This window comes from Leuresthes tenuis, unplaced genomic scaffold (assembly GCF_036924035.1).
Source record: "Leuresthes tenuis unplaced genomic scaffold, fLeuTen1.0.hap1 SCAF_3, whole genome shotgun sequence".
Classification (NCBI taxonomy): Eukaryota; Metazoa; Chordata; class Actinopteri; order Atheriniformes; family Atherinopsidae; genus Leuresthes; species Leuresthes tenuis.
The window spans coordinates 37,700,353-37,726,860 of record NW_027325357.1 but is presented as its reverse complement, the minus strand read 5'-3'; the positions used below and the strand labels follow the sequence as shown (position 1 = coordinate 37,726,860).

Below are 26,508 nucleotides of genomic sequence, written 5' to 3'. Positions count from 1 at the left end.
GAATTCCCCGAAGGTACTGAACTGCAAGCACAAATTAAACACGCTGAAAAAAATCAGACCCAGATGTTCCAACAGTATGCCAAATATGCTGAGACAGTCACTCTTTCATTCTGCAAGGGGTGGCGCGTTGTTAGACACTGTCTCACTGACGTGATTGAAACCTTGGCTCCAGAAAATAAAAAGCTGAAAGATTCCATCAAAGACCTTCAACTGTCCCCACAGTTGAACGCAGAATATCTGACATCAATACGGCAACTGAATCAGAGTTACTCTGCTGTTCAGAAATGTGCACATTTCAGTGTGGCATTGGATGAATTTTGCGACATTCAGCACAAACCGCAGTTGGCTATATTTGCACGGTCAGTGTCAGGAAATTGTGTGGTTAAAGATGAACACTTTGACATTTTGCCATTCAAGGACAGAAGGAAGGCATTGATGTGAAATAAAAAATGTCTGACGTTTTTGAGAAAGCCAATCTGCCGCTATAGAAGCTAACAGCAATAGCCACTGGTGGGGCTGCCTCAATGATTGGATCTGTGAATGGACATGCAATAATTTCCTGAGTTTTGGGATTTCCACTGCATCAGCCATCAGGAGCAGCTGTGTCTAAAACGCTGAATTTAGACGACGTCATGAAGCCAGTGATGGAAATGGTCAACTACATATGCACACATGCTCTTAATCACAGGCAGCTCGTGAATCTGATCGCTGAACTGGTGACCTGTCGCTCAGTGTAGTGCCTGAACGATTGTTCATGAACTCATTCATATTTTGGGCGAATGTACTGTACTTCTGTGGTATTAACTTATTATGAACGCGTTCATTCTGGCGTTTGTGAACGGCGCTCTCTCACAGTTTAACTCCATTCATGAGTGTGCTAGTTCATTGAGCCTTTCAGACTAAACCCCGCCTAAAACAGGCCTTAATATGTAGTGGAAAACACCCAATCTGGCAACACCAGCCACCACAGAGTCTCACCGTTCAGCTAAGTGCGAAGCATGGAGGAAAAAACCAATGACGGCTGCACTACCTCATCTTCGAATGAAGACTTTAAAGATTTTTATGAAAAAGTCAGTGATGACCCAGGTGGGAAAAATCTAACTTTTAATTGTAAACTTTGCCGCCGGGTTTGCATAAAAAACTCCAAACATCTGCGACGTCAACAGCAAACCTGACACGACACATTCAACTGAAGCACCCGTCAAGGTGTGCGCTAGTGAAAAAAAATCCAAAGACACGGCAACTGCAAGCCAAAACAGACCATCTACCAGCCAAAAAGTTATTAACGGCGTACAGTGGCAGCTCCGTTGCCTTCATCTCCCAGCCGCAGCTGGACGACCTGGTTTTGCAGTATATTGTCGGAGACCTGCAGCCTTTGAGTAAGGTGGAAAGGCCAGCTTTCAGCTTTCATGAACTTAATTAAGGGGTTGCAGCCATCCATGCCATCAAGAAAAAAAGTATAGACACAGCTAAACAAGAAATTTGAAGAAAATGTGGTAGTTTAAGACTAAACTCTCTGAGATTGATGTAATGTGCACAACAGCAGATTGCTGGGCAGCTGTGAACAAGGCATTTATGGGCATCACTGTCCACTGGCTAAACAAAACTGATGTTTCTAAAAGACACTCTGCAGTACTGGCATGCTGGCGGATCAAAGGAGCACATACACATCATGTGTTGGCAAAATTATTGTCAGACGTTAACAAAGAATTCAAAATCCACAACAAGGTTGTGTGTACAGTAACAGACAACGCTGCAAATTTTGTTAAGGGGTTCAACTGTTTTAGGATGGATGTTGCTATTGATACTGAAGAGCCAGAGAGAGTGGTCAAATTTGATGAAACTGAAAGTGAAGATGAAAATGAACCAGAGTCTGCCTTTGCTGCTGCCAGTGAGAGCTCAGATGAAGATGACCAGATGGAGCATGAGTCTCAGCCTGAGTCTCAGGTCTGGATCATCGCTCTCTCCCCCCTCACAGAAGATGCATGGCTCACACCTTGAATCTAGTGGCCAAAGACACGGAAAAGGTAACTGAACAAAGCTACAAAACAGTGTCGAGGGCTGTTTTTGCAAAAGCATCTGCTCTGTGGAAATGGGTTAAGCGAAGTCCAAAGGCTTCTGATGCTGTGGAGGAAAAGCTTGGGATTGGCTTTGTTGTGCCAAATGAGACAAGATGGAACTCAGTATTTGTTGCCATGGAGTGACTCTCTCACATTGCAACACTAACAACCAAGGCAGAGCTGAATGTGGCTGAGGTTTCCCCTGCAAATGATTCCACTCCCCTACATGAAAAGCTGATCCTACACACGGTAAGTGATGAGTTATGCTTTCATCGATTCTCCCCACATGAAATCAACTTCACACACGAGTTTGTCAATGTGATGAGGCCTTTAGCACTTGCACTAAACATCCTAGCAGAGAAGAACATCTTTCTTGGCTACCTGGCTCCAACCATTGTGCAACTGGAATATCATGTGCATGGCCTGTTGGATGAGAGCATAAAGCCCACAGCTGCAGAGGGTCTCATTACATGCCATCCCCTAATAAAGAGCTTCTTGCAGTCACTGAGCACAAGACTGGCAGGTCGTCTGGAGAAGCCAGTCATAAAACACAACACTGCACTGCCCTCTAGCGCTCCAGTAGAGAGGCTCTTCAGCGTCGGTGGTCTAATATTCAGGTAGGGATGAACTGTGATTATATTCCATAATTACTATGCTTTGGTAATAAGTACAGTAAATACCCAGCCTCAATTATAGTTCTTTTCTTGGTGATATTATTCTAATGCTTATGCAGCTAATAGGGATTGTAATTGCCTTAGTACACAATTAATTTAATACAGATTACTGTTACCACTTTTGCCACAATCACAATGTCAAAATTTCTTGTTTCATCTCATTCAGACCCAGAAGGAATTGGCTAGGAGATGCCAACTTTGAGAAGTAGCTGATCTTAAAAGCCAACAAAAAGATTTGAAGGTATATTAAATGTAGATGAGCATATTGGTGTGCAGAAGTGAACTGCATAAAAAGAACAGACCATATCTTGTTTTTACAGGAAGCAAGAAACAGCAGATCCACTTGGGAGAGACCATACTGTGACCAGTGACAGAGGATCTTCTTTCAGATAAGGGCTTTTTAGGCTGGACAGAAAGTAAAGTAAACACTTTAGGACATCATTTTAATTTTCATTAGTTATTATTATTCTTGTAGTTATTTATGTGGACTGTAACCAGTGACAAATCTTCATTCAGTTAGGGTATTTTCACTCACACTGGACAGAAAGTAGTAGCACTGTCCATGTTCATTGACACTGACTGACCCTTTTTAAGTTATTGGATTTTTTTTTAAAATTTGGGCTGAATATTGGACTCTCATGACCGAACTTTTCTTTTTCTTTGGGCGAACACGTCCGGTAATGACACATTCCCAAAAAAAGAAAAGTGACTTATTGAACAAATAAATAATGTTTAAATGTTTTGCACTTTGAAGTTGTAATTTGTTTGTAGAACCGGCCTGATAGATTTCTCCAGTATTGCTTTCTTTAGGTTCCTTTTGGGGGTGAAAGCTGCAACTGGCTACTAGTGTGGACTGAACAGGTGGCAACAAATGGGGAAATGCCAGTATTCTGAGGGCTGTCCTCTCAATGCTAATGTAAACCCTGGTTGGATAAAGATTCAAAATTGGATATGAAGATGAAATCTGACACATAGTTTCATTGTTAAAACTGATAAAATAATTGCTGTCTGTGGTACTATATGGGCTATGGCAGTAATTTTTAAATGTAATAGCTCGCAGCAACCTATTGAAAAAAAAACAAACAAAAAAAAAAAACTATGAACTAGTTCATTTTTGGAACTGTAAACTTAGTTAAAAAAATTTGAGTCAAGAACTATGGACTGAAATTAAACTAGTATTTTCAAATTTGTGAACTGAACTTTGAACTAGTTCATGTAGAAAGTAAACTTTCCCAACACTGCTGCTGCTGCGCTGTCACATTTGGACGAATTGAACATGGTTCTGCAGGGGAAATTCAAAATGATGCCTGACCTGGTGCAAAGTGTGTTTGCGTTCAGCAAACTTAAGCTCTTCAACGCACATCTTCAAAAAGGAGAATTAGCGCATTTTCCCCACTCTGCACAAAGCAAGCAGCGCAGCCACCGCTGTCGCCCTGAAAATGGAAACAGCTGGATACGCAGCGCTGTTGGAAAAAGTTCAGGAGAGTTTTACGGCCCCATTCGAGGACCTACATTGGAAAAGGCCACAGATCACGCTCCTCGTTGACCCATTTACTGCAGAGACGGACTGCTTAAGAGCCCCGCTTGTCACTGATGAAGCTGCGACAGAGATGGAGATGATTGAAATATCCGAGGATGAAAGAAGCTGTACTGAGGGAAGGGCTCCTTGAGTTTCGGAAAACTATGTCTTTATCTGCCATAAAAGGAATCAATGTTTTGTTTATTTAACCTTGACATAATTTGATATGTTTGTTTGCTTGTATTGGTTATTGAATTTCTTTTGTGCTGATTTGTTAAGTACAAGGCAGGAACCTTGTTCAAGGACTGTGTTGCATCCTTGAATTGTTGTTGATGGCAACAAACATGAAGCCAAGCTGATGCGCATGGGTTTTGCTACGCTTGGGAGGTAAAGAAAGAAAATTTAAGTTAATTCAAGAAGTTTCTTTTCCTTTGCATTGTCCATTCCTGGAAGAATTTCTGAAGAAATTGTGTTTGCCTGTTTTCACCCCTCTTGGGTTTGTGCAGCCAGCGAGGTACGTTTGTTATTATTATCATTACATTTTGTCACGTGTAGATATAGTTTTTCATTCTGTGATGTGTTTATTGTGTTCTTGTTTTGTTTAGTTCGACAGTGGATTTGAATAAATCTATCAGTAATAAAGAACTAATGGCGTGGTGTATATCCTGGAGGGAGTGATAGTCGAACTAGTCGTCTTCAAAGAGAAAGGGAAGAGATTGAATGCAAAATAAAAAGGGAAGAACAAGAGGCTGTTCTCTTAAAGAACAGCAAGAAGAAAATGCTGCAAGACAAAGGTCTGTAGAAGACTTAAAAAGAGAGCTTGAGTGTTTGGGGGAGCTAAAACCGTTAAGAGCAGCTAAAGCAAGGCTCCAAGTTTATGACGAAACAGACTTTCGTCCACTCCATGGACTGGAAGCACAGAATCCTGAACCTCCTACAGCAGAGCAAGCAATCAGGTAAACTCTGTATCAGCATTCACAACCTCTGAGAAATGCAGCCCCAGTAAGTGGGCTTCAGGAGGACACAGGAGAGCTTGTAAAGGTCTTGGCTGTGGCAATGTCAGTGAATAGGCTACCCATTCCAGAACCAACCATCTTCAGTGGCGATCCACTCAAGTTTAATCATTGGAAGTCATCATTTGAGACTAATTGCAAGGGAAAATATTCCAATTTCAGAAAAAAAAAATCTTTCTTCAAAAGGTATGTTGGAGGAACAGTTAAAGAAGCCATAGAAGGTTATTTTCTGATTGGCTCAGAAGATTCATATTACTCAGCATGGGATCTGCTTAACCAGCCCTTTGTAATTGCCAAAGCTTTCAGAGACAAATTACATGCTTGGCCAAAAATGGCATCAAAGGAAAGTGCTGAGCTAAGACGATTTGTGGACTTCCTACGCCGTTGTGTGTCCGCCATCTCTCACAATCTACATGTTCTTAATGATGGAATGGAAAAATCAAAAACTCACTGTCAAACTACCTGACTGGTTAAGCACCAGATGAAACCACACAAGGAAGTGATAGTGCCTATGGAAAAATACCCAAATGTCAAACAGGCGGTACTCAAGCTACTCTCAATGTTTGGGTCAACATACGTCTGTGAGTCCTTGTTTTCCACTCTGAAACTTGTGAAATCAAAGCATCGATCTGTTCTGACTGATACACATGTGAAAGAACTGCTCCAAGTGGCCACAATGGAATACAAGCCAGATTTGAGGAGGATTACTGAAGGCAAACAATACCAGAAGTCTCACTGAGTTCAAAGCAACAATATGGTAAAAAAAAAAAAAAAAAAAAAAAAAAAAAAAAAAAAAAAAAAAAACCTTTTCTCACACATTCTGTTTGTTGGATGCTTTTGTAGAGGTTTATCAAACCCCTCTTTTCCATTGTTCTCTCTTCTTTTTTCATTCTCACACAGGAACCATGGGGCTCCTGTGATGCAGAGAGATGGTTCCCCCACCCAAAGTCTCAATCCCTCCCTCCACCCCATCATCCCTTTACCCCATCTCTACTCCTCCCCCACATTGCATCAACTGTGCTCCCTATCCTAACATGCAATAAAAATCAACTTAACTCAAATCCGTACAAGCGTGGTCCTTTATTAGTGAACTAGCCACTGGTCTTGGTAGGCAGGACTTGCAGTGTGATGTGAATCTGGCAGAGCCAAAGTCAGGCCTGTAGTCTTGGGATGAGTTTAAGCACATTTTTGTCAATCTCCTGTTTCATAGTGAGGGGTGTGTTACATTTGTGACATGGTAAGTTGTTAATATTTCATTCTGTGTGTGTGCGTGCGTACATAATGAGACTCTGCAGTATCACCGTAAAAAAATTGGCTCCAAGTCCCTGGCTGGTTGGCCGCCTCTGCTCTAGACTATGAGAGCATACAATCCCAGAAGGAAAGCACTTTGAGCCTTTTATCCCAGAGTACTGTGCCATAGCTGCGCTGAATGCTTCTGAAAAGCCTTCATCTTATGCACAAAATGTAGCTTCAGAAAGGGTCCCCTTTTTCCCCACTCAACAGGTGGGCATGGATTAAAGTTTCTCAGTGCTGCACATGTGCGCAAGGGATAAACTCACTAGTGATAACCTTAAGGGGCTGCACCTATATTCATAGAATCTGGTGTTATAGCACGTAACCAACAATTTCTTCAGAGGGTGGCTGGGCTCAGCCTAAGAGATAGGGTGAGGAGCTCGGCCATCTGGAGGGAACAGAATAGAGCTACTGCTCCTCCACATAAAAAGGAGTCAGCTAAGTCAGACCTCCTGGTCACCTCCCTTTGGCGGTTTTCTGGGCACGTCCAACTGGGAGGAGGCCCCAGCGCAGACTTAGAAATCACTGTCAGGATTATATATCCCATCTGCACCACAAGATCCCCCAGGAGGAGCTGGAGAGTGTCGCTGGGGAGAGGGATGTCTGGTTTTCTGTTTTGAACCTGTTACCTTGCAACCTGACCTCAGATAAGTGGAGGACAATGGTTGGATGGATGGATGGATGGATGGATGAATGGATCCTGGATGGCTCATCCTCATCACTGGCAGCTGCTATCGTCCGCAGAAGGATAGATGGCTTGTCTTTAGGTTTTTCTGAGCCTTTCTCTACTTAAAGATTTGTACTGAAAAGCATACTTGTCATCCATGGTCCCACAGCAGGCAGAACTTGTTATACATTTGAGATTACACAGAGCCCCCATTACGGGAAAAATTAAGACTTGCGAGTTTCAAATTTAATTTCAAATAGATCTTGCAAACAAATATATTTGTGCTGCCTGTTGTAATTCTACAGAGGGCAAATCATAGAGCTGAAAAATTCTAATAGGTTGTAAAACTGGTCTGTGTTTTGCATGAATTCAACGTGGTACAACTGGATATCAAAACGTGATATATCACAGGACATCTTCTCTTGGATGTGACGTCTTGGTCAGCAGTGCTGTACTCTCACCTCCCTCCTTGGTGGTGAATTCCACCATGTTGCTTTGTTGACTCTCAAAGCGGTTGTTGGCCACAACCATGTACATCTGATATTTAGAGTAGGGCACTAGGTCACTGAGAATGCCAGATGGTTCTGTCACGGTGGTGTAGAAACCTTTGGTCTTCTTCTCCTTGCTGACAATCAGGCCTGGAACTTGACTGGCCTCACGCCAATAGTACAACTGGGAAGTAAAGGAGGAAAGAACAGGTGACAGTCACATATGGTAAAATGGAATAAAAAGGAAAACTGGGGGAATGGATGAGAAATATGCATAGTATCTCTGAAGTGCCTCGAGAGGACATTTGTTGTGATTTGGGCTGTATAGATGAATAATAACATGGTATCTCTCTGAAGTTTGTTTTAATCAAACTGCTGCCAGTCTCACTCTGTACTCCTTGAACTCCCCCTGGACAGAGCTCAGGTCCACAGGCTTCCAATGGATGTTTGCTGTGGTGTTGTCAACCTTTGACACCCGCAGGTCAGTGGGTGCTTCGGTGGGCTCTGAACAAACCAAGAGGTGTGAAATGTCACTAACTTTTCTAAAATTCCTTTAGTGGTTTTCTTGTCCAAGTGAAGTGACAATATGATGACAATTTTCTCATATGGAAAATATCTAAACCGAAAATGCCGCAGCTTTTTTCATGTAATGTTGGCTGCATCTAGTAAATATACTCACGGTCCTCTCCAGAGTATCCAATGACCACATTTGACTCTGGTCCTTGTCCAAATTCATTCCTGGCTTGGATTTTGATCTCATAAGGCACATAAGTTTCTGTGTTGTGGACAACATGGTTTGATTGCACCGTGGTCACATTATTCCACTCCTCCACAGAATCTTTCTGTCTCCACGACACACTGTAGTGCAGATTTTGGCCGTTTCTCTCCAGATCAAGCAGGGGCTGAAAAAACACAAGATACAACTTTGAACAAACTGACCTATTCTCTCTGTAGATGCTTTTTAGGCAGAGTCATACATCACATCACGCATGGGAACATGTTGGTGACTATGCCAACAAACTGCAATGTTGACATAGAATTTATATAATCAGACTTAGAATGGCATTCATTCATTCTTTGAAGGAATTCCAGTTCGTGGAAGGTTGTGCTGTTACTTTATGTGGACCCTTCCTGTGGTTTGAAGTTGTACAATGACTAAGAAAGCAAATTTTAGGGTATTGTTCTGATATCTTTCAATGTTTTGGGCATAACTGACACTAAGTGAGCCTTCCTCTGTGCCAAATCTGAAGCGCATCCTAAGGTACCATGTTTTTACAGCATCTGGTCATTGCCCTCAAACTACTACTGACTTAAGGTTTGTATGGCACAAAACAGTGATACAAGTATATATTAAGCAGTTGCAGGAAGTCAATCAGAAACCGGTAGAACTTTCAGAGCTTTTCTGTGTGTGTAAATACCACTGAACACATTTCATGCCAATTGCAACTGATATTGGGTGGTTCAGAAAAACACTCCTGACAGAATACATGAGAAGATTCAACATTTCCAGGACTGTTTGAATGTTTGACCATAAAACACAGTTCATCCAAATCTGTCAGTTTTGTCATTTTAGAATCTTTTCTCACAGTTTTTTCTGTACATCATTTAAGTATTTTGCTGTGCACTTAAAGTTTAACAGGTTACATTTTCTTTCTTTTTTTTTAAAGTTCCAGATTACCTATGATTTCATTGCTATGGTCACAGAGCAGACAACACATATGTGTCTTATTGTTCATATTGCTTATTTTAGCAGAATCTTACATGCAGGATGTGTGGTCTTGTGCATGGCTTACCTCCCAGATGATCTCCATATTGTCTTTCTTGGTACCCCATCCTCTTAAACCTCTGGGAATAGCATCTGGGGCTTGTTTTTCAAAAAGCAAAATCCATTTTGATTGATCAAATTCAGCTCTAACATATAAAATGCCAACAGGGGTAGATGGAAGATCCACTGTCCAGCTTATAACAGTACTGTATTCAATCTTTCAAATTTCAGAAGCAAACTCTTTTAAAGATCTGAAACACTTTTTTACATTTTGTCTTTTCCCAGGAAGCTTGGGCTTAAAAATATTCTTCACAAACTTTGAGAGCAGATAAAGTAAAAAAAAAAACTGAACCAGCTGATTAAGACAATTCAATTCAAACTTATAATGACAGAGATTGAACACACATTCTTTCAGAGTGTGTGAGCAGAGCTCCTAACCTGCTCCACTGGTCTTGTATCGTGGTGAAGGGTGGCTTGGCTTACTCTGACCCACTGAGTTGATAGCAATGACCCTGAACTGGTAGTTGACGAAGGGTTTGAGCTGCAAGATGACAGAGTTGAGGTCTCCGGGGTAAGTGGACAGGTTCTGCCACCTGTCCGGCTCCCATCGATCTTCCTCAAACTGAACCAAGAACTCTGAAGAGTAAAACAACTGGCATGAGAAGAGGTAAAGAATTCAATAGTTGTGCTGTAGAAATATTAGATGTCAACTTTTGAAAGACTTTCAGGGACTATAAGATTTAATGGCTTCTTGTCCTACCAGTGTGGTGGACCAACAGCGGTTGTTGCTTCATGTGTTTGATAAAGAGTCCCTTCTGAAATTCAGTTCTTTCATTTATGGATGGGGAGTAATCTCAAATGCAACAAACACTTTAATCTGTCTTTTTTTATTCATTTGAACCTTTCACAGACACAAGTCCAAAGTGTGTAGAGTCTTCACTGACCAACTGTGTTGTATTGGGAAAATATCAATTTGATGAAGCAAGACACTCCAAAAAAGTAGTTAGAGAACCAACAATAAATAGAAAATTTGAACTGTGTTATGCAAGATTTTAAAAATCAGCAGATTAATTGCTCACAGGCGGGGGTGTCAGTATTGGGTATAAAAGGAGCATTCACCAGACTCTTGGTCATCAAACATGGTTCTGCCAACTCTGTGTTTGGACTTGGCAAACACACATCTGCATGTTGGAGTGCTTTGCTGTCGCATGGTAGCTTCAGAAATATATATAAGAAATAGACTGAGCTGTGGGCTGCTCTTGGTTGTGTTGGTACTGTTGTTGGTCATTTACCTTTGCTTTGCTGTAGAAAAGACAGATGTCAAAGTGAACAAAGATCTGCTTTATGAAGGAATGAAAACAGTCAAAATGGTCTGAGGCACCTATGGTCTTCACATTTTTTCTCTTTGTTATTCATCATCTTCTTCTTCTTTGTGAATTCTCTTCTGATCAGCCCATCCCTACTGGGACTTATTTTCAAACAATCAAAATTTAAGATACATGTAGTATTGAAAACCTATACAGCTGTTCAACTTTATCACAGAATCATTCTCATAAATTCAAAAGAATATTTCTCAATTCAAAGCAAACACCAGAAACTTGTGCTCCAAACAAAATGGACCAGACTCAGTGAATAATTCCCTAAATTCAACAATTAATCTTCTAATACGGTCTCACTTGCTAATGAAAAACCTGATCCCTATAATCCCTCTATAGACCAGTGATCAGTGCTGGCCAACATGTCATTGGGGTCATCATGTGGGAACCTCCTTTCATCTGTGTTTCGTCCAGTTGGGCCCACGACACCTCCAAGAGGCTAGACAGTGATCACTGGCATCCCAGAGTCACTCCCCTAATGCCAGCCATCACTGCTCCTCACACCATAAAAACCATCTTTTCTTCCACAAGCAGCTTTATCATCAGCTACCCCAGCCTCTCACCAACTGCACACCAGTCATAGAGGGGTGGGGATACAAACCCTGGTTCGGGTAGGGGGTAGAAATGGAAGAGGTAAAGATAAGTAGGAATGGGATTCAAACCCTGGTTTGGGTAGGGGGTAATGAAAGTATAGAGGGTGCCAGAGGTGGAGGCAGGACAAGACACACAGGCAGATTCAGCAGACAAACTCACCTAAACAGTCCTACAGTCACCAAGAATGCTAGCAAATACAAGGTCATACAGGCCAACTCATCTGAAATGGCCGCTTGGTTTCAAAAGGCTCACATGGGCCACACCCTCCACTTAAATAGTCCTGGATTTCTTCCTTGCTTCTCCCAAGAGTCTGTTTTCCCAAAGTGCTCCCCCTGCTGGGCCCCCAGCTACTATCGCTTCTTCTAATCCAAATCCACTGACTGGACTTTATTCCCTCATCTGACATTTCCTTCACTATTTTCCTCACACTCTGTCCACTTACACCCAACTCCCTCAACAATGAGACAACAGACTTTACAACAAATCCTCTACATCCTACTTCCACTGGACAGATCCTAACTTTCCATCCTCGCTGCTCTGCTTCTGCCTCCAACTCCACATACCTAAGCTTTTTCCTTTCATATGCTGCTGCGACTAATGCCTCCCAAGGAACAGTCAGCTCTATGAAATAGACTCATTCTACTCTTAGACCACAAGACTACATCAGGCCTTAGATTTGTAGAGACTATTTCCTGGGGAACAACAAGCTTTCCTCCTAAATCTACCTGTGTCTCCAAATCACAAGCATCCTCTAAGCTGCCTTGCCTCCTTATTGTCTCATTAACTTTCTCTAACTGAATTGCCACTCTCTTCACCTTAGACCCTCCTAAATTCACCTGCCTTCGTTTATCTTCAATACCTGCAACTGAGCTTCTTAATACTTGGTTATGTCTTCCCGTATACCGGCCTTGTGACAGACTAACCTTACAACCTGACAAAATATGCCTTAGAGTTGCAGTACCTGAACATAACAAACATAGCGGGTCTCCATTTACCCAGAGTTTTAGGTTCTGGAGGAGTTGGCAATACATCATATGTTCCCCCATTTTTAAAAATCTAATAATCCTTTCCTCCATACTCCACAGCTCTTTCCAACTAAGCTCAGAGACAGATGCTGCCATCAAGGTGACGTCTTTTCCCTGGAGGTCCGTGGTTATTTCAGCAGGACGATGCCAGACCTCATTCTGCAGGACTTCCAGCAGCGTGGCTTCATACACACAGAGTGTGTGTGCTTGACTGCCTGCCTGCAGTCCACATCTGTCTCCTGCTGCAGATGTTGGAGCATCACGAAGAGGAGAACCAGACAACAACAACCAGGGACTGCTGAGCAGCTGAAATTTTGGATTCAGCAGGAATGGACACAGATTCCTGTGAAAAACTACAACAATCAGTGTCCTCAGTTCCCAAAGCATTAAAAAGAGTCATTAAAGGAAGCTGAAGGAACAGGATGGGAAGCATGGATCTGGAACAACTTTTACTGAGTGTTGATGCTTCAGATTCTACATTTGATTCTGCTTTTAAATACAAAAAGGTTGTCAGTGAAGGCACAGAAATGATTTCCTTTGTAAAAAATTAGCTTTTGTTGCATTATGGGATTTGTATATTATTTATTTGGTAATGACTACTTGTGTTTAAGCATCCATTCATTATCATTTCCCTTCTAAGAATCACAACTTGAAACAAACTCTACCACTTAAGTCTCTTTGCTATACCCTCCGCAGGATCATCACACAAAGTTTTCAGAAAATAAAGTGGAATACCACCCTCTAGCTATGGCTCAGAGAAGTGAGAATACAGTAGAACAAGGGCTGCAGTGACCTGTCACAGCGCTCCTGTGGTCATTTCCAGGTATCCAGGTGAGGCGAACGCTACGGGCTGCTGGGTCTGATAGATCCAGATCTGTGGGGGGGTCTGGACAGTCTGCACAGAAACATGAAATAGTCTGACTTTACATATGTCAAACAAATATGGACATTCTTAACATGAGCTTAAAAATATTTTAAAGGATAAACTAATTACATTAATCAGAATCTATCCCATTCTAACAATACCATTCTCTCACAAACCCATTAATAACATGTTATATTTCTATCCTCATTGTGCTTTCATAAAGATATGTCAGTACAGTTCAACAGGTAGCAAAACAGAGAAGAAAATGCAGACAGAGAAGAACATCCAGTTGAGCCATGTTACCTGGAGGCAAGGCACTAGTGATTGAGGGGTTGAGGGAGGCTTCCTCTGTGGGGCAGGGTGAAGGAACAGGAGGTGAGTATAAAGGTTAGAGTTTAGAGGTTAGTCCAAAAGCCAGTCAACAGTAAGGGAGCACAACAGTTAACATGTAATTTGCTACACACAATATTATTTAAGTTAGCTTAATTTAACTCGGTTATTATAGACCACTGTGAAAAGGTCATTATATTTGCACTGATTACAATGTTTGGCTCACACAGGGATGTTTATTTTCTTTCACTCATCATTTTGCAAGACATGTTTCCATTTGTCAACATGTGATGCTACTAGCTAATCCAAAGGAAGGCCTAGTACTGTGGAAGACAGAACATAAGGAGCCTCATATACCTGTGACTCAAGCATAATCATCAGTGCAAAAGCTATCTGTGAAAATAACTAAGTAGGTTTACATCTATCTTCACTTGAGCACATTCTACATTGCAATCTGCATGTGCAGCATGCATACTGTTAAATCAGAGGAATAGGTATAGTTTAAGCTAAGATATATGTCAATATTCAGTAAATTGCGGCAACACAGAGACATGCATGATTTCCTGTTGAAAGCACAGAGCTGAAAAAGTGTCAAGAAAAGCTTCGACATGTTCAGCTTTATCAAAAAAAGAAACAACTGAAAGTGTGTCACTGCATATGAGAGACATTTGAATCCTGTCATTTTTCATCAGTTTATCAGCTGATTGATTCGCTGCTTCTGCCAAATTACAAATAGTATATCTGTCAATACGCCGTGGTGATAGTGGTAGTGATAGATGTCCAAGTGACAGCAACACCAAGAAGAAGGAGCATGAGCATGAGAAGCTCGAAAAATAAAAAGATGTGTGAACCGAACGCAGCAGTGGTACCAGTGGTAATTGGAGCACTGGAGTAAAAGAAATACATAAACGTGAATACAGTGGTGGTCACTCACACACAACTTAGGATACCTGTGATGAGGGAAACTAACATTACGTTAGCTGTTGTTTCCAATTAGTTTTACTGCATGCATAATCATTTTATAATAACAAAAGAAAATGGAAACAGGAAGGGTACAGTAAAATCAGAATAAAAAGCTCCCTATCTTTTCCTAAACACCCCAAATACTGCAGTTTAATCCTTGTGTGCCAAACAAGCATTAAACTGCAGGTATGTTGCATTTGATATGGTTCAGGAGAGGGAAGTTGGAATTCAAAGTCATTTTCAACCTTTAAGCTTTTTATGAACAAATAGGAAAAACAGATGACTGCCTCCAAGTTGGTTTGGCTGCCTTACTTTGCAACAAACGCACAAGTGACAGCCTCCTGCAGCATTTCTGAACATGTGTTTTTCTTTGCATCTTCTTGAGATTTTTTACTGTAAATAAAACATTGATTGCGGACATGTTTTCTCACCCACTCCAAAATGCTTACAGACTAACATCCTGCTGTCTACTGTGGTAAAGCTACATGTTACAAAGGTGAACTAAAATAAAACTGTTTCCTGAAGGTTGTTCTACGGCTGCCTTTTCACATCTTTCTGTCATTGCCCCTTGCCATGAGTCTGGTGTTCATATGTATTTTTTTCCAAGGCAAATTTTTCTGATTAATAAAGAAAAAGAAAAGCTTCCATGTCATCTTCATTTTACATTTGTATATCACACTAGCCTGCTTTTTTTTTGTAAATCTAGCATCCTCTATTGAGCGAGTGAATTCACAACAAGTAAAATTGTGTGTCCACTCTAAGGCTGAAAATATAGTTGCTGTTTCACCTCACGTTGGCGTCAGTAACCTTCTCCGCTTTCAGCCTAACTGCTCACGCACTTCCTGCGTAGTATGAGTGTTATTCCACAAGGGGGCGCATCTGATCACTCAGACCTGCAGATCCTTACAGAATGTAAGCAGAAGCACTCTGATAAATGGTGAATATGGGGTGTGTTGAAGAGGTTGGATTTCGGTGATCTTAAGATAAATGTGAAAGAAAAGTGACAGTGGAAGGTGTGTGAGGCCCTTAAACTAAGCACGGCGTGAGAAACTGATGATGCAAAACATGGAAACATTAAAACACTATCAGTCACCTACATCTTGCAGCTCATGTGCACAAGAGAACAAGTCACCAGCACAGCTAATCTGCAAACTGACTTCCTTTTGGCTTTGTTCTATGGTTCCAGCATTGAATTCCAACCTGTTACACGTCAGCGCCTCCTACTTCACTGTAAAGTTAGTTTGTACTTATTCTACATATGTCTCAGGTGAGGCTGTTTCATTCATTTTTTGTGTGAGTGTACCTAACACAGTGAGGCGGGCTGAGGCTGAATCCTGGTCTATCTCAGATTTTACAGTGCAGGTGTACTCTCCCTCATCACCCTCATTGACATTGGGGATTGTCAGCGACTCTTCTTCCTTCCTCAGCCTTAGATACAGACAGAGAAGACATTGGTGGTTATCACACAGCAGGGTTGAAGGTTTGCAAGTCAACTCTTTTGAAGTTGATAAATCTATCAATCCATAATTTGCTAACTTTAAAATACACAAAACACTTCATTATACTTCTCATAATGTTATAACAACAAATTGTTTAGCTGCTTTCCCTGAGAGAAAGTCCAACTTTGCGTTGAAACACTTAGTTTTTCATAGTGAAGCTTAGATACAAGAGGGGGATAGAGCAACATATAGCAAATGGTCAATGGTGGAATCAAACCTGGACCTGATGCAGTAAGGACTTCTGCCTCTCTGTGTGGGGCACACAGTCTGCCAGGTGAACTATAGAAAAGCTCCTTAGAAATAGATTTCTGACAGCAATGGGTCCTGACCAAATGGCAGAATATAATACAATAAACCTTGAGACTTGATTTATTCACACTAATGAACATTTAGCTTACCCCTAAAATATTCACAATTCCAAAAAAAGTTGGGACAAATGTACATATGAGCAGAATACATATATTTGCAAATCTCATAAATTAATATCAGATTCACCAGAGACCATAGAAAACATGTCAAATGTTAAAAATTTAGACATTTTTCTATTACATGAAAAATCTCAGCTCATCTGGAATTTGATGACAGCAACATATCTCAGTAAAGTTGGGACAGCTCCATGTTTCCCACTGTCTTCTTTTAACCACCTCTGGAAACATCTGGAACTGAGGAGACCAGTCACTGGACCTTTTTGGCAGAGGAATGTTGTCCCTTTCCTGTCTGATAGAGGATTCTAGTTTCTCAGCAGACCTGGACATTCTTTGTTGTATTTTAGAGGGTCTCGGATGGTGAAAGCTCTGCACTGCAGGCAGGTTGATTTAGTAACAAGCTGGGTGGTCCCTCTCTTCTTTAGTCTGGAGGACGCAGCATTAGGTTCTGATCCATCTGACCACAGAACAGTTTTAAATTTTAAATGAGCTTTGGTCCAGAGAAGACGGCAGAGTTTCTGGATCATGTTCACATGTTGCTTCTTCTCTGCCTGATGCTACGGTGAGCTGTGTTCACAGACCATGATTCCTGGAAGTGTTCCTGAGCCCAGGCAGTGATTTCCAGGACAGAATCAGGTCTGTTTTTAATGCAGAGCTGCCTGAGGGCCTGAAGGTCACAGACATCCAGTATTAATTTTCGGCTGTGTCTTTTGCACACAGAGGCGTCTCCAGACTGTCTGAATCATTTGATGAGATTATGATCGGTATGATGGCAAAGAAAATTTTTCTGTTTTTTTTTTTGCTGTTTATTAAACCTCTGCCCATCTTTACCTCTAAGAGACTCTGCCTCTCGAAGGTGCTCTTTATTTACCCAATCATGTTACTGACCTGTTGCTTATTAACCTGATTAGTTGCAACATGTTACTCGAGTTGTTTGTTTTTAGCACCACTTACTTTTCTGGCCTTTTGTTGCCCCTGTCCCAAATTGTTTGGGTGTGTTGCTGCCATCAAATTAAAGATGAGCTCATATTCTTCATGAAATAGTAAAATGTTTCACTTTCAACATTTGATATATTTTCTATGCTCTTTTGTTGACTTTTGAGATTTGAACATAAGTGTTTTCCACGCTCATTAGCATTATCAACAACTCAGCATCCCAACTTTTTGTTTTGCCATTACCTCCATCCCAGATTCAGAGGCTTGTCATCCTTGGTCCAGATCACTGTGATGGATAGGCTGAGATCTGACTTCACCTTACAGTTGAAGCGGGCTGTGGAGCCTCTGATCGCCGACTGGTGAACTGGGGCCTGAACTATACGAGTTGGTTCTGGATCAAAGTGAGGAATAAGAAAAGGCACACAGACACATACCACATGAAGTCTAACATCAAGAGGCTTCCAGAAAAATCTCTGGAACTACTCCTGTGTATGGCATCCAGGGGCATATGGTCCAAGCTTGAAAAATATCACATACGTATTCCTATCATGGTAAGAAACTGGCATAAGACCCCAATCCTTTCTACTTAAAATGAACATTCATTTAGTACACATAATGTTTCCACTAAAAGCTATTTTTGTCTGAGAAAAATGGTTCATCTTTTCTTTATTGTTGAAAATCTTTAAATAGTGTATGAGAATCTCTTGTAACGTGACTCAGGAGAATTGAAAGAAAGTAATGATATAATAAAAGTTAATCATAAAAGATCAAACTGGAAGATGACAACCTTATTCTCTTTACATCCTGCGCAGATTACTTTACTTCACGAACCCTGAATGCAGAGCGGTTTTATATGATAATATTTAAATACAAACACATAAGGCATAAAAGATTTGCACATGATCCCAAAGAGTAAGAATATTTGCTATTTTACTCATAACTGTGAAGCACAGAGGGCATCCAACTGTGACAGACTCCGCGTGTCACTGTCTGTCTATGCCTTTAATTCTCATGTTCACTCTGGGATTTCTTGATATGGCGTCTCAATGACTCATTTCAGTGATGCAGTGATGTAATGTCTGACCTTTGACCTCCAGGCGGACCTGGTTTTCAGCTTTACCCAAGATGTTGCTGGCCACACAGGTATAGGTGCCCTCATCCTCTGCTCGAGCCCGTTTTATCTCCAGGGTGCCATTTATGTAAACGCGGTACTGACCGCCATCCAGCCCACTGCCTTGTCCGTTCTTAAACCTACACAGAAAGCAGACGGAAATGTGGATTTTAAGAGGATCATGAAGAAAAACGAACAAATTCAAAAGTAAACACTAGATCCTTACCAGCGTAACAGTGGTAAAGGAGAGCCGAAGAAGGGGCAGTTGAGGAAGGTGCGGTTGTTCTCAATGACTTTGATCAGCTGGTTTTTGGGGGCCAGCATCCTGGGAGGTATGTCTACAACATGAGAGTCAGTCGATAACATTTCCACAGTGAATAATGACTCACAATGACATACGAGGATTTAGTGTGTTTTCATCTAACAACTTTTTGAATCTATCGTTGAAGAATAAAAGACTTGAACAACAGGATGTTATAACAAAAAAGCATTAAAAAAAGCATAAAACGAGTAAAGAAAAAGTCCAAAGGACACCCCAGGAGCTAGACCCATCTTCAATGTTGCCTTTACATGGACCAGGCATGGACCAAGATGCAGTCCAAACCATAAACGCAGTCTCTTAGGTCCTCATGCATGCAGGATGTTCCCTGTCCTTTAAATCTCTCTCCTGCTCTGTCATTCTACCTTTTCCTCTGCTTGTGCACTGACTTCTATTGGTGAATCTGCCCTGAGAATTCAGCTGTTCTACAAACCTAACCTTGTGGTTTTTAAAACAGGAAGTATTTCTTTCAGTCTCAACTAATGTTGCTTCGACCTCTATCATTCACACCTCAAATGTTGTAGCTGCTTCCAGCTGCTGACACGGTAACTTGGACTGATTGGATTTAATCATCCTTTTGCACTGTCAAAGTGATGTCATTATACACTGATACTTTAAACAAGAGTCTTATTTTCATATTAAATATCATATAAATATCATAGAAACTACTCCTAGATTTTGACTGTGTGTTTGGCTTTCACTAATTCCAGATCGAATAAATCATTGTCTCTGATAACTTAAGGTTAGTTTTAGATGATAGCTCTGACTGAAAGCTGCTCCTGAACTTGAAAAGCGCTGCTTTTGTTTTAAGAAGAAACTTCTCTCTTTTTTTGCCTCCTGTCAAACAGATCTGGTAGCCATTTGGCACATACTTCATGTTAGCCCTCTCACGGAGGTTTTGGAGTTTTTCAGAAGTACTTGCTGCAGCTCTGAGCAGCCTTTCTCTCTTTCTCACCAAGAACATTGACGAAGGCGTTGGCAAGCAGATAGCCATGCTGGTTGGAGGCGTTGCACTGGTACACAGCGCTGCTTCCAATCTGCACCGAGCGGAAGAGGATTGTGTCACCCAGAACTTGTCTGTTTGGGTTTGGGGGCGCACCTGTGGTCAGCAGGAGGACATAGAATGAATAATGGGGTTAGGTGGTCTGACAGATAAAAAGAATCTTGACCGATATGTATTATCCACTGTTTAAACTGGATACTTCATTTAAATGTGACTGGATCTAAAGTAAGAGCTTATATTTATTGTTGGTTTATAGGAATCCTTAATCTTTTCAGATCATTTTATTCCAACACAGTAATAAGTATTATAAAAAAAATAAGTACATATTAATATCCCAACTTTTTGTGAAATCAGTCCTACTCTGTAAGTCTAGTCCTATGCTCTCAGTAAGCAGGCGTGCTACTGCTGAGTGGAACTGCTCACAGGCAAAGTGTAAAGACCGTATTCATGCAGAGCAGCACTGGTTGACTGACTCTGTGTTTGAAAATATGAAAAGAATGATAAGTTACTGCAGCTATCGTTTTTTTCTGTTACTTTACAATCACAGCAAAAGAGTCCATACTTTCTAGAGGCTCTCCATTGATAAGCCACTGAATGTTGGGTTTAGGGTTGCCATTGGCCCGACACACCAGACGCCCGTTCTCATCTGGGGCTAGCACCAGGTTTGAAGGTTTGTCCAGCCAATAAGGAGCCGCTGAGGGACACAAGGTGTCAAGTTAGCATGTTAACATAAATTAGTACATTGTAAAATAGTTTTTAACCTCCTCACCTTTGACCTGAACAAAGATGGAGTGGCGAATGCTGCCTAAATGATTATTGGCCATGCAAACGTACTCCCCTGCATCCTCCTCTGACACACTGATGATCTTCAGGGTCTTGTTGTAGTTCTCAAACTTAACTTTCTCTCCTGGCAGGTCTCCACCCTTCTTAAACCATTTGATGGTGGGAGTCGGACTGAAGAACAAGACAAAAGATGAGAGTGACAAACGGAAGGCTTCGGCTTGAAGGCAGACACCCTCTCTACCTTTAAGATTAGGCTTTCCTTTCTGATAAAGCTTATAGTTAGGGATGGCTCAGGTGAGCCTGAAACATCCCATAATTATGCTGCTATAGCCCCAGACTGCCGGGGGGCCTCCCATGATGCACATCTCCTCCCTCTGCTCTCTTTCCGTTTTACTCTTTATGCATGTATGCCATTATATATTATATATATGCCATTACTGTTGTTTTTAACTTTGTATTTCTCCATTTTCTTTCTCATAGGAAGTATTGCTGGCCTGGAGTTTTGAACTGAGAGAGCTGACCTGTGCACACTGAATGTGACATCATCAGCTGAGCTGTTGTCAGGCAACAAGCAATCTCAACGTGTGGATTTCAACCACACTTCTCTCTCTGTGCTAAACTTCCACTTCTCCAACAGATTTATGCTGAGAATTTATACAACTATCGACTTTGTGGAGTAACAATGTATTATTTTAATAAATTCAATAAAAATAGCCCCCTACTGTCACCCATCGCCCCATTCCCGTTCTGGTATTGAATCAAAGTGCAGATTTAAGAGCTGTTGGTTTCCCTAGCTAAGAAACTTTTTACGAATTGGCGTTATTTGACTACAGCTACAATGAATGGGGCTAAATCGGATTTAATCAAACTTATATTCAACCTATTTAGTCTTAGTTTAAAACGCCTTAAGAAAATACGTGTTGTGAATTGGTGCTCTGAATAAACTAAGTTCCTCTCTGCCCGTAGAGGAGAGAAAGCAACGCTGCAAATAGTTTGTTTCCCTTGAAAGAATCTCCAACATACAAATCTGAAAATGACTAGAAACAAGTTCAATACTTTGTATAAGGAACTGGACAAACAGCTGGCTAGATGTTGAATGCTCATTTTAAGCTACTGTTTCACCTTCTTTCCTTGTATACTCACAAAGCAATGAAAAACAGTCGAATGAAAAGATATATTCTAATCTTCTGGTCATGGATCAGGCTAAAGTTTCTGAATGTGTTTGTGGTGTGATGTGTTTTACCAACTGAATATATGTTTAAGTTTTTAGCCATTTGTTTCCTTGAATCTTTTAATACAACGTGTTTGTATGAATATAATAAAAAAAATGATAGTTTATTCAGTTTATTCAGCTGATTCTGGGTTATTCAGAATAATCTGCAGTAGAAGCACCAAACAGACACCTAAAAATGGCATTTCCAAACAACCAGTAGTCAGTTTGCTATAGTCTTACAGGACTTACGAGTACCGTGTGTGTCTGTGTGTGTGTTTGTGTGCTCACAGTCCAGCAGCGATGCACTCCAGCAGCAGCTGTTCATCTCGCAGCACCATTTTGGAGCTCTCGCTCCCTGAGGGTGAGAGAAAGGTGGGCGTGGACTCTGCTACTTTACGGCCTGCAGGTGAGGAATAATGTCAGGTTGATACGCACACAAACACATTAATTTATCTGTAATGCATGACTCATTCTCTACAAGTAGCTAAACATCCTTTCCATCACATCAGTCTGTCATTGAGGCGCCAGTATTATTCTGATAGTTTCCCTCTGGCTTGGTGAGTAGAGGCAAAGTCGGCTATGAAAAAGTTCAACACCCTCTGGCTTTTCTCACAGGAAGACATTAAGAGATGCAGAAACAACAACAGAGTCATTGATCTTGCTTTGTGTTGACCAAGAGAGCACAGATGGCAAAGGCTGCCATTAAAAGCTTGGGGGGGGGGGGGGGGGGGGCAGCAGATACATTTTTTTCTCTACTCGCTGTAATGAGATTAGTGTAATGTACTTAAGGTCATGTAGACCTCAGCTCCACGTTAAACCTTCCCATAGGGCTTGGATACCGCATTAAGCCACAGTTGCAGTGAACCTGGTCCAAATGTGGAGCTGCGTTTATCTTTACACTTGAATCCTAAACCCTCAGCTTCATTTGGTGGGAATCTTAGCGGAGATAGCTGCCAAACGCTACCTTTATCTGCATAGTAGCATTTTATGTTAACATGTGGTTTAAAACTGGACAGTCCTCTTGTCTGGGTCAAACAGAAAATTATTTTTTATTCCTCTGGCATCAGTTAAAAGCAAAACTAATGATTACTGACACTCAGTTCAGATGAATTTGTAAGAAATAGAGCACATGCCTAAACCACCTCCTCATGCTGTTTGATTCTGTTTTCAAGCCCTCACTTTTATGCACTTGTCATTAGTAACTTGGTTCACTTGTGGAGAACAGCTTAGGACTGACATAGCGTGCTGTCACACCAGCATAGTTTGGGGGACGGGGAATGCTGAAAAATGTTCCACCTTCATTTGGTTTGGTTCACTTTCACACTGCACTTTTGAGAGCAGGCCAAACCGCCTGATCGACATCACGCAGGCACAACAGCTACTCATTTGGGGCGGGTTTCTGCTTTCACTTTGTTGTGCAAACCTAATTGCTTTTTCACAAGAAGCTGCCCAGTATGAGCAGCAGGCGAGGCAGCGAGCTGCCTAGCATGTTGCTGTGTACATGAGCCGAATGCAGCAGTAATAAATAGACTGCGGAGAGACTGCGACGTGCTGCTGTGGTTACACACATTCCCAGCGAGGCCCGTCACTTCCTCTCTTTGGTTTGCTGGGTGAACAGACCGTTTGCATTTCCCACTGTAAGTGAACTTCACCAGGGTTCACTTGCAAGTGAACCGAGACCCACGTTTTCAGGCAGACCAGAGTTCAGATGAGCTTTCGCACCTGCCCAAATGAAGCGGACTGTCTGAGAAAACGAACTCTGGTCCATTTAAACCAGCTCTGGTATGAAAGAACCCTTAGTGTAAAAAAAAGCAGATTTCTTGAAATCCTATGTGTAGAAAATGGACTGTATACTTTTCCATGAGACAGTCAGGTTATTCTTGCAACAGCCTATTTACAGGTCTGCTTCAAAAATCAATCAGACAGAGATCTTTACACGGGCAAAGAATTTATTTTAAAATATCACTGTTGGTCTTTAAAGCATTAAATGGTTCAGGACCAAAATACCTTTTAGATTTTCTGGTCCCTCCTTGCAGCTTAGATGATAAAGTAAAGCATTGCTTTCAGTCCCTGGGCTAGGACTAATCAATAATCAAGGGGAGGCAGCTTATGGTTCCAATGCACTGTACCTTTCATGTGAAAGAACTGCATATCTGCTGAAACTCTTTTGTCTTTTATATCACATCTTAAAACTGCTCTTTGTCATTACATTTGGTTAATTTCTCATTGTACTTTTCTTTGATTTATCTTGTCTTATTTTATCTCATTGATTTATCATAAGCCTTTTATCTTTTTTATTTTTACTTGCTTTACCTCTCTTATACCTTAATATCGGTTGTAATTTGTCTAAGCACTTTGAATGATTTAAAAAGTGCTATATAAATAAAGTTTTGATTGATATCAATTCTGAATAATTTTATTAGCTATACAGCTGAAAGCAAACAAACTTCATTAACCTGAATTTTAGACTACATAATGTGTTAACATTGCTCTAAACATCACAAGACAACAAGCCAAATAATAAAGCCAACAAAACAAACCAAAGTCATTAACTTAACAATCCTTTTCAACCATTTTTAGTCTTTACTTGAATTTACACTTTTCTGTGAGTAGGTACACGGACGAGACTGCTCAGTTCCAGTCTGACACGATTCCAGCACAAATACTGTGAAGACGGAAGATATAAAATCCAGTCAGTGGAGAAATACAGCGTTCTGTAGGAGATTAAATACAACATTAGCTTCTTTTGTGGTGCAGATCTACATGGGATTAAGTTTCTCCAGTGGCTGACCAACAGGTGGATCTGCTGTTGGCAGTGCCACAGGGAGAAGACCAATGGCAAGAGAGGAAAAGAGTTAGTGATAAGTACCATTGTGGCTACAGTGACGCAGCGAGCAGCCTGGAAATTGCTCTGTGTGCATTCATCACAGATTAAATTCAAAGTACAACAACTTTTAAATGAATCTGTGATGAATACACACAGAATACACACATACATGGCACATGTGTATGAGTGTGTTGGTGTGTGAGCATTTCCACTGCTGTTATCATCCCTGCTACTCTCACAGGGGATTGTGAACACCAGTAGAAAGCAGCAAACATGATTTCATTTCCATACATATATGATTATTAATGACCACAACATGAACCCAGACTGAATATTCATGATGGGACCTAATGGGACCTAATCCTCCTCAGAGTGCCTCAGATCCATTGGCCTTGTCTCTCACCAGAAAACTCCTCTCCCTCTGGGAGATATCCCATCATCCCTGGGGCAATTGAGCCCCCCTTCATCAACCAGCTGCACATATGGTGTCACTTTGTCTGATCTGTTCCCTCCAGCTATGGACACACGCAGGAGGTGTGTGGAATAATGAATACACAGGTTCAATTTTCTATTCGCGGTATACTTAAATTAATGGTTATTTGTGAGTTGATTACTGCATGCTTATCCATTACATGTAATTATTTGACGCTGACCTAAAGGTGGCCTTTGAGTGGAGATTAATTCTTATTTCCACTGCGTGAGTGTAGATGAGAGTCAAAGAGACACTGCTTCTTCTTGAGTCACATGTCTCTCCACTTGGTTATGATGTCCTGGGCTTTGGTTCCATTTTGCTAGAACATTTGTTTGAAGATTTTTTGTTCTAACACATTTAGTCTTTAAAATAACAACAAAAAACAACCATAACCATCTATACTCTGTTTATTAATCAAGATAAACTGTTTGTTGCAACATTTTGTAGGAAATCATTTCAGTTTTTTTGTCAGGGGTTTGAAGAGAGAACTGTCAAGAGCCAAGATGGTCTGTGGGGTTTTAGATACCATGCAGAGAGAAACGAGGAAGGTATGAGAGGAGTCATGAGCAAGAAAATGTAAACGGGCTAGTTCCCGCTGAGCCAAGATATCACGCAAGAGTGCTGCTTCAAGATAAGCGTGGCTCTTGCTTCATTTCTGAGTGGTTGTAATGCTTTTAGTCTCAATTGTATTTGATATTGTATCAATACTTTCAATCAGGAAGTAAAAACAGCTCCTACTTACACACAAAAATCTGCATCAGAAACAAGACAAAAACATTACACATGTAGACAGCAGTTAGAGGTTAGATAGAGCTACCAGATTAGTGTGCCAGCAATATAGGAAGAGGAGCTATCTGGACGGTAAGGGACTCACCACCGTAGGGGGCACTGTAAGATGTGGCATTATACGGCTCCTCTGGAAACAACAGGCACACACAATGACTAATCAGTCCATACACAAACACATTCAGACACCCTGATAACATATGCTCTGAATAAAACTGAAAGTAAAGATGAGAAATGAGTCCAGCAAGTGTTAACGTTCTGAAGAAACCAGGAAAACATAAAACTGCTACGTTTTTTTCCATTTAGCACATTTCAGCGGCTCATTCTCAGCCGATGCCTGTGGCTCAGTCAAAAACAATAAACGGATTTAATCTTTTCAAAAAGTCGAGATGGTCAGAAACTGTGGTCCACTACAGCCTGCAGGATAAAATGTCATGCCATCCCTTCGTGTTTTCATACTAACAGGCTTGTCTCGTGGGAGGAAATGGTAGTTGCATGATGT

At 41.1% G+C, this 26,508-nt stretch overlaps 1 protein-coding gene across 1 annotated transcript in view; it reads right to left on the bottom strand.

The window, feature by feature from the left end:
* Nucleotides 1-26,508, bottom strand: part of nfasca (neurofascin homolog (chicken) a) — a 162,616-nt gene that overhangs the window by 32,844 nt on the left and 103,264 nt on the right. The window contains 17 exon segments of the mRNA XM_072382975.1: nucleotides 509-516; nucleotides 2,171-2,179; nucleotides 7,688-7,898; nucleotides 8,103-8,218; nucleotides 8,394-8,616; nucleotides 9,508-9,578; nucleotides 9,918-10,115; nucleotides 13,268-13,369; nucleotides 15,936-16,060; nucleotides 17,736-17,883; nucleotides 18,577-18,743; nucleotides 18,830-18,941; nucleotides 19,878-20,021; nucleotides 20,488-20,619; nucleotides 20,695-20,879; nucleotides 22,210-22,321; nucleotides 26,095-26,136. Of these exon segments, the coding sequence (XP_072239076.1) occupies nucleotides 509-516; nucleotides 2,171-2,179; nucleotides 7,688-7,898; nucleotides 8,103-8,218; nucleotides 8,394-8,616; nucleotides 9,508-9,578; nucleotides 9,918-10,115; nucleotides 13,268-13,369; nucleotides 15,936-16,060; nucleotides 17,736-17,883; nucleotides 18,577-18,743; nucleotides 18,830-18,941; nucleotides 19,878-20,021; nucleotides 20,488-20,619; nucleotides 20,695-20,879; nucleotides 22,210-22,321; nucleotides 26,095-26,136 (2,105 nt within the window).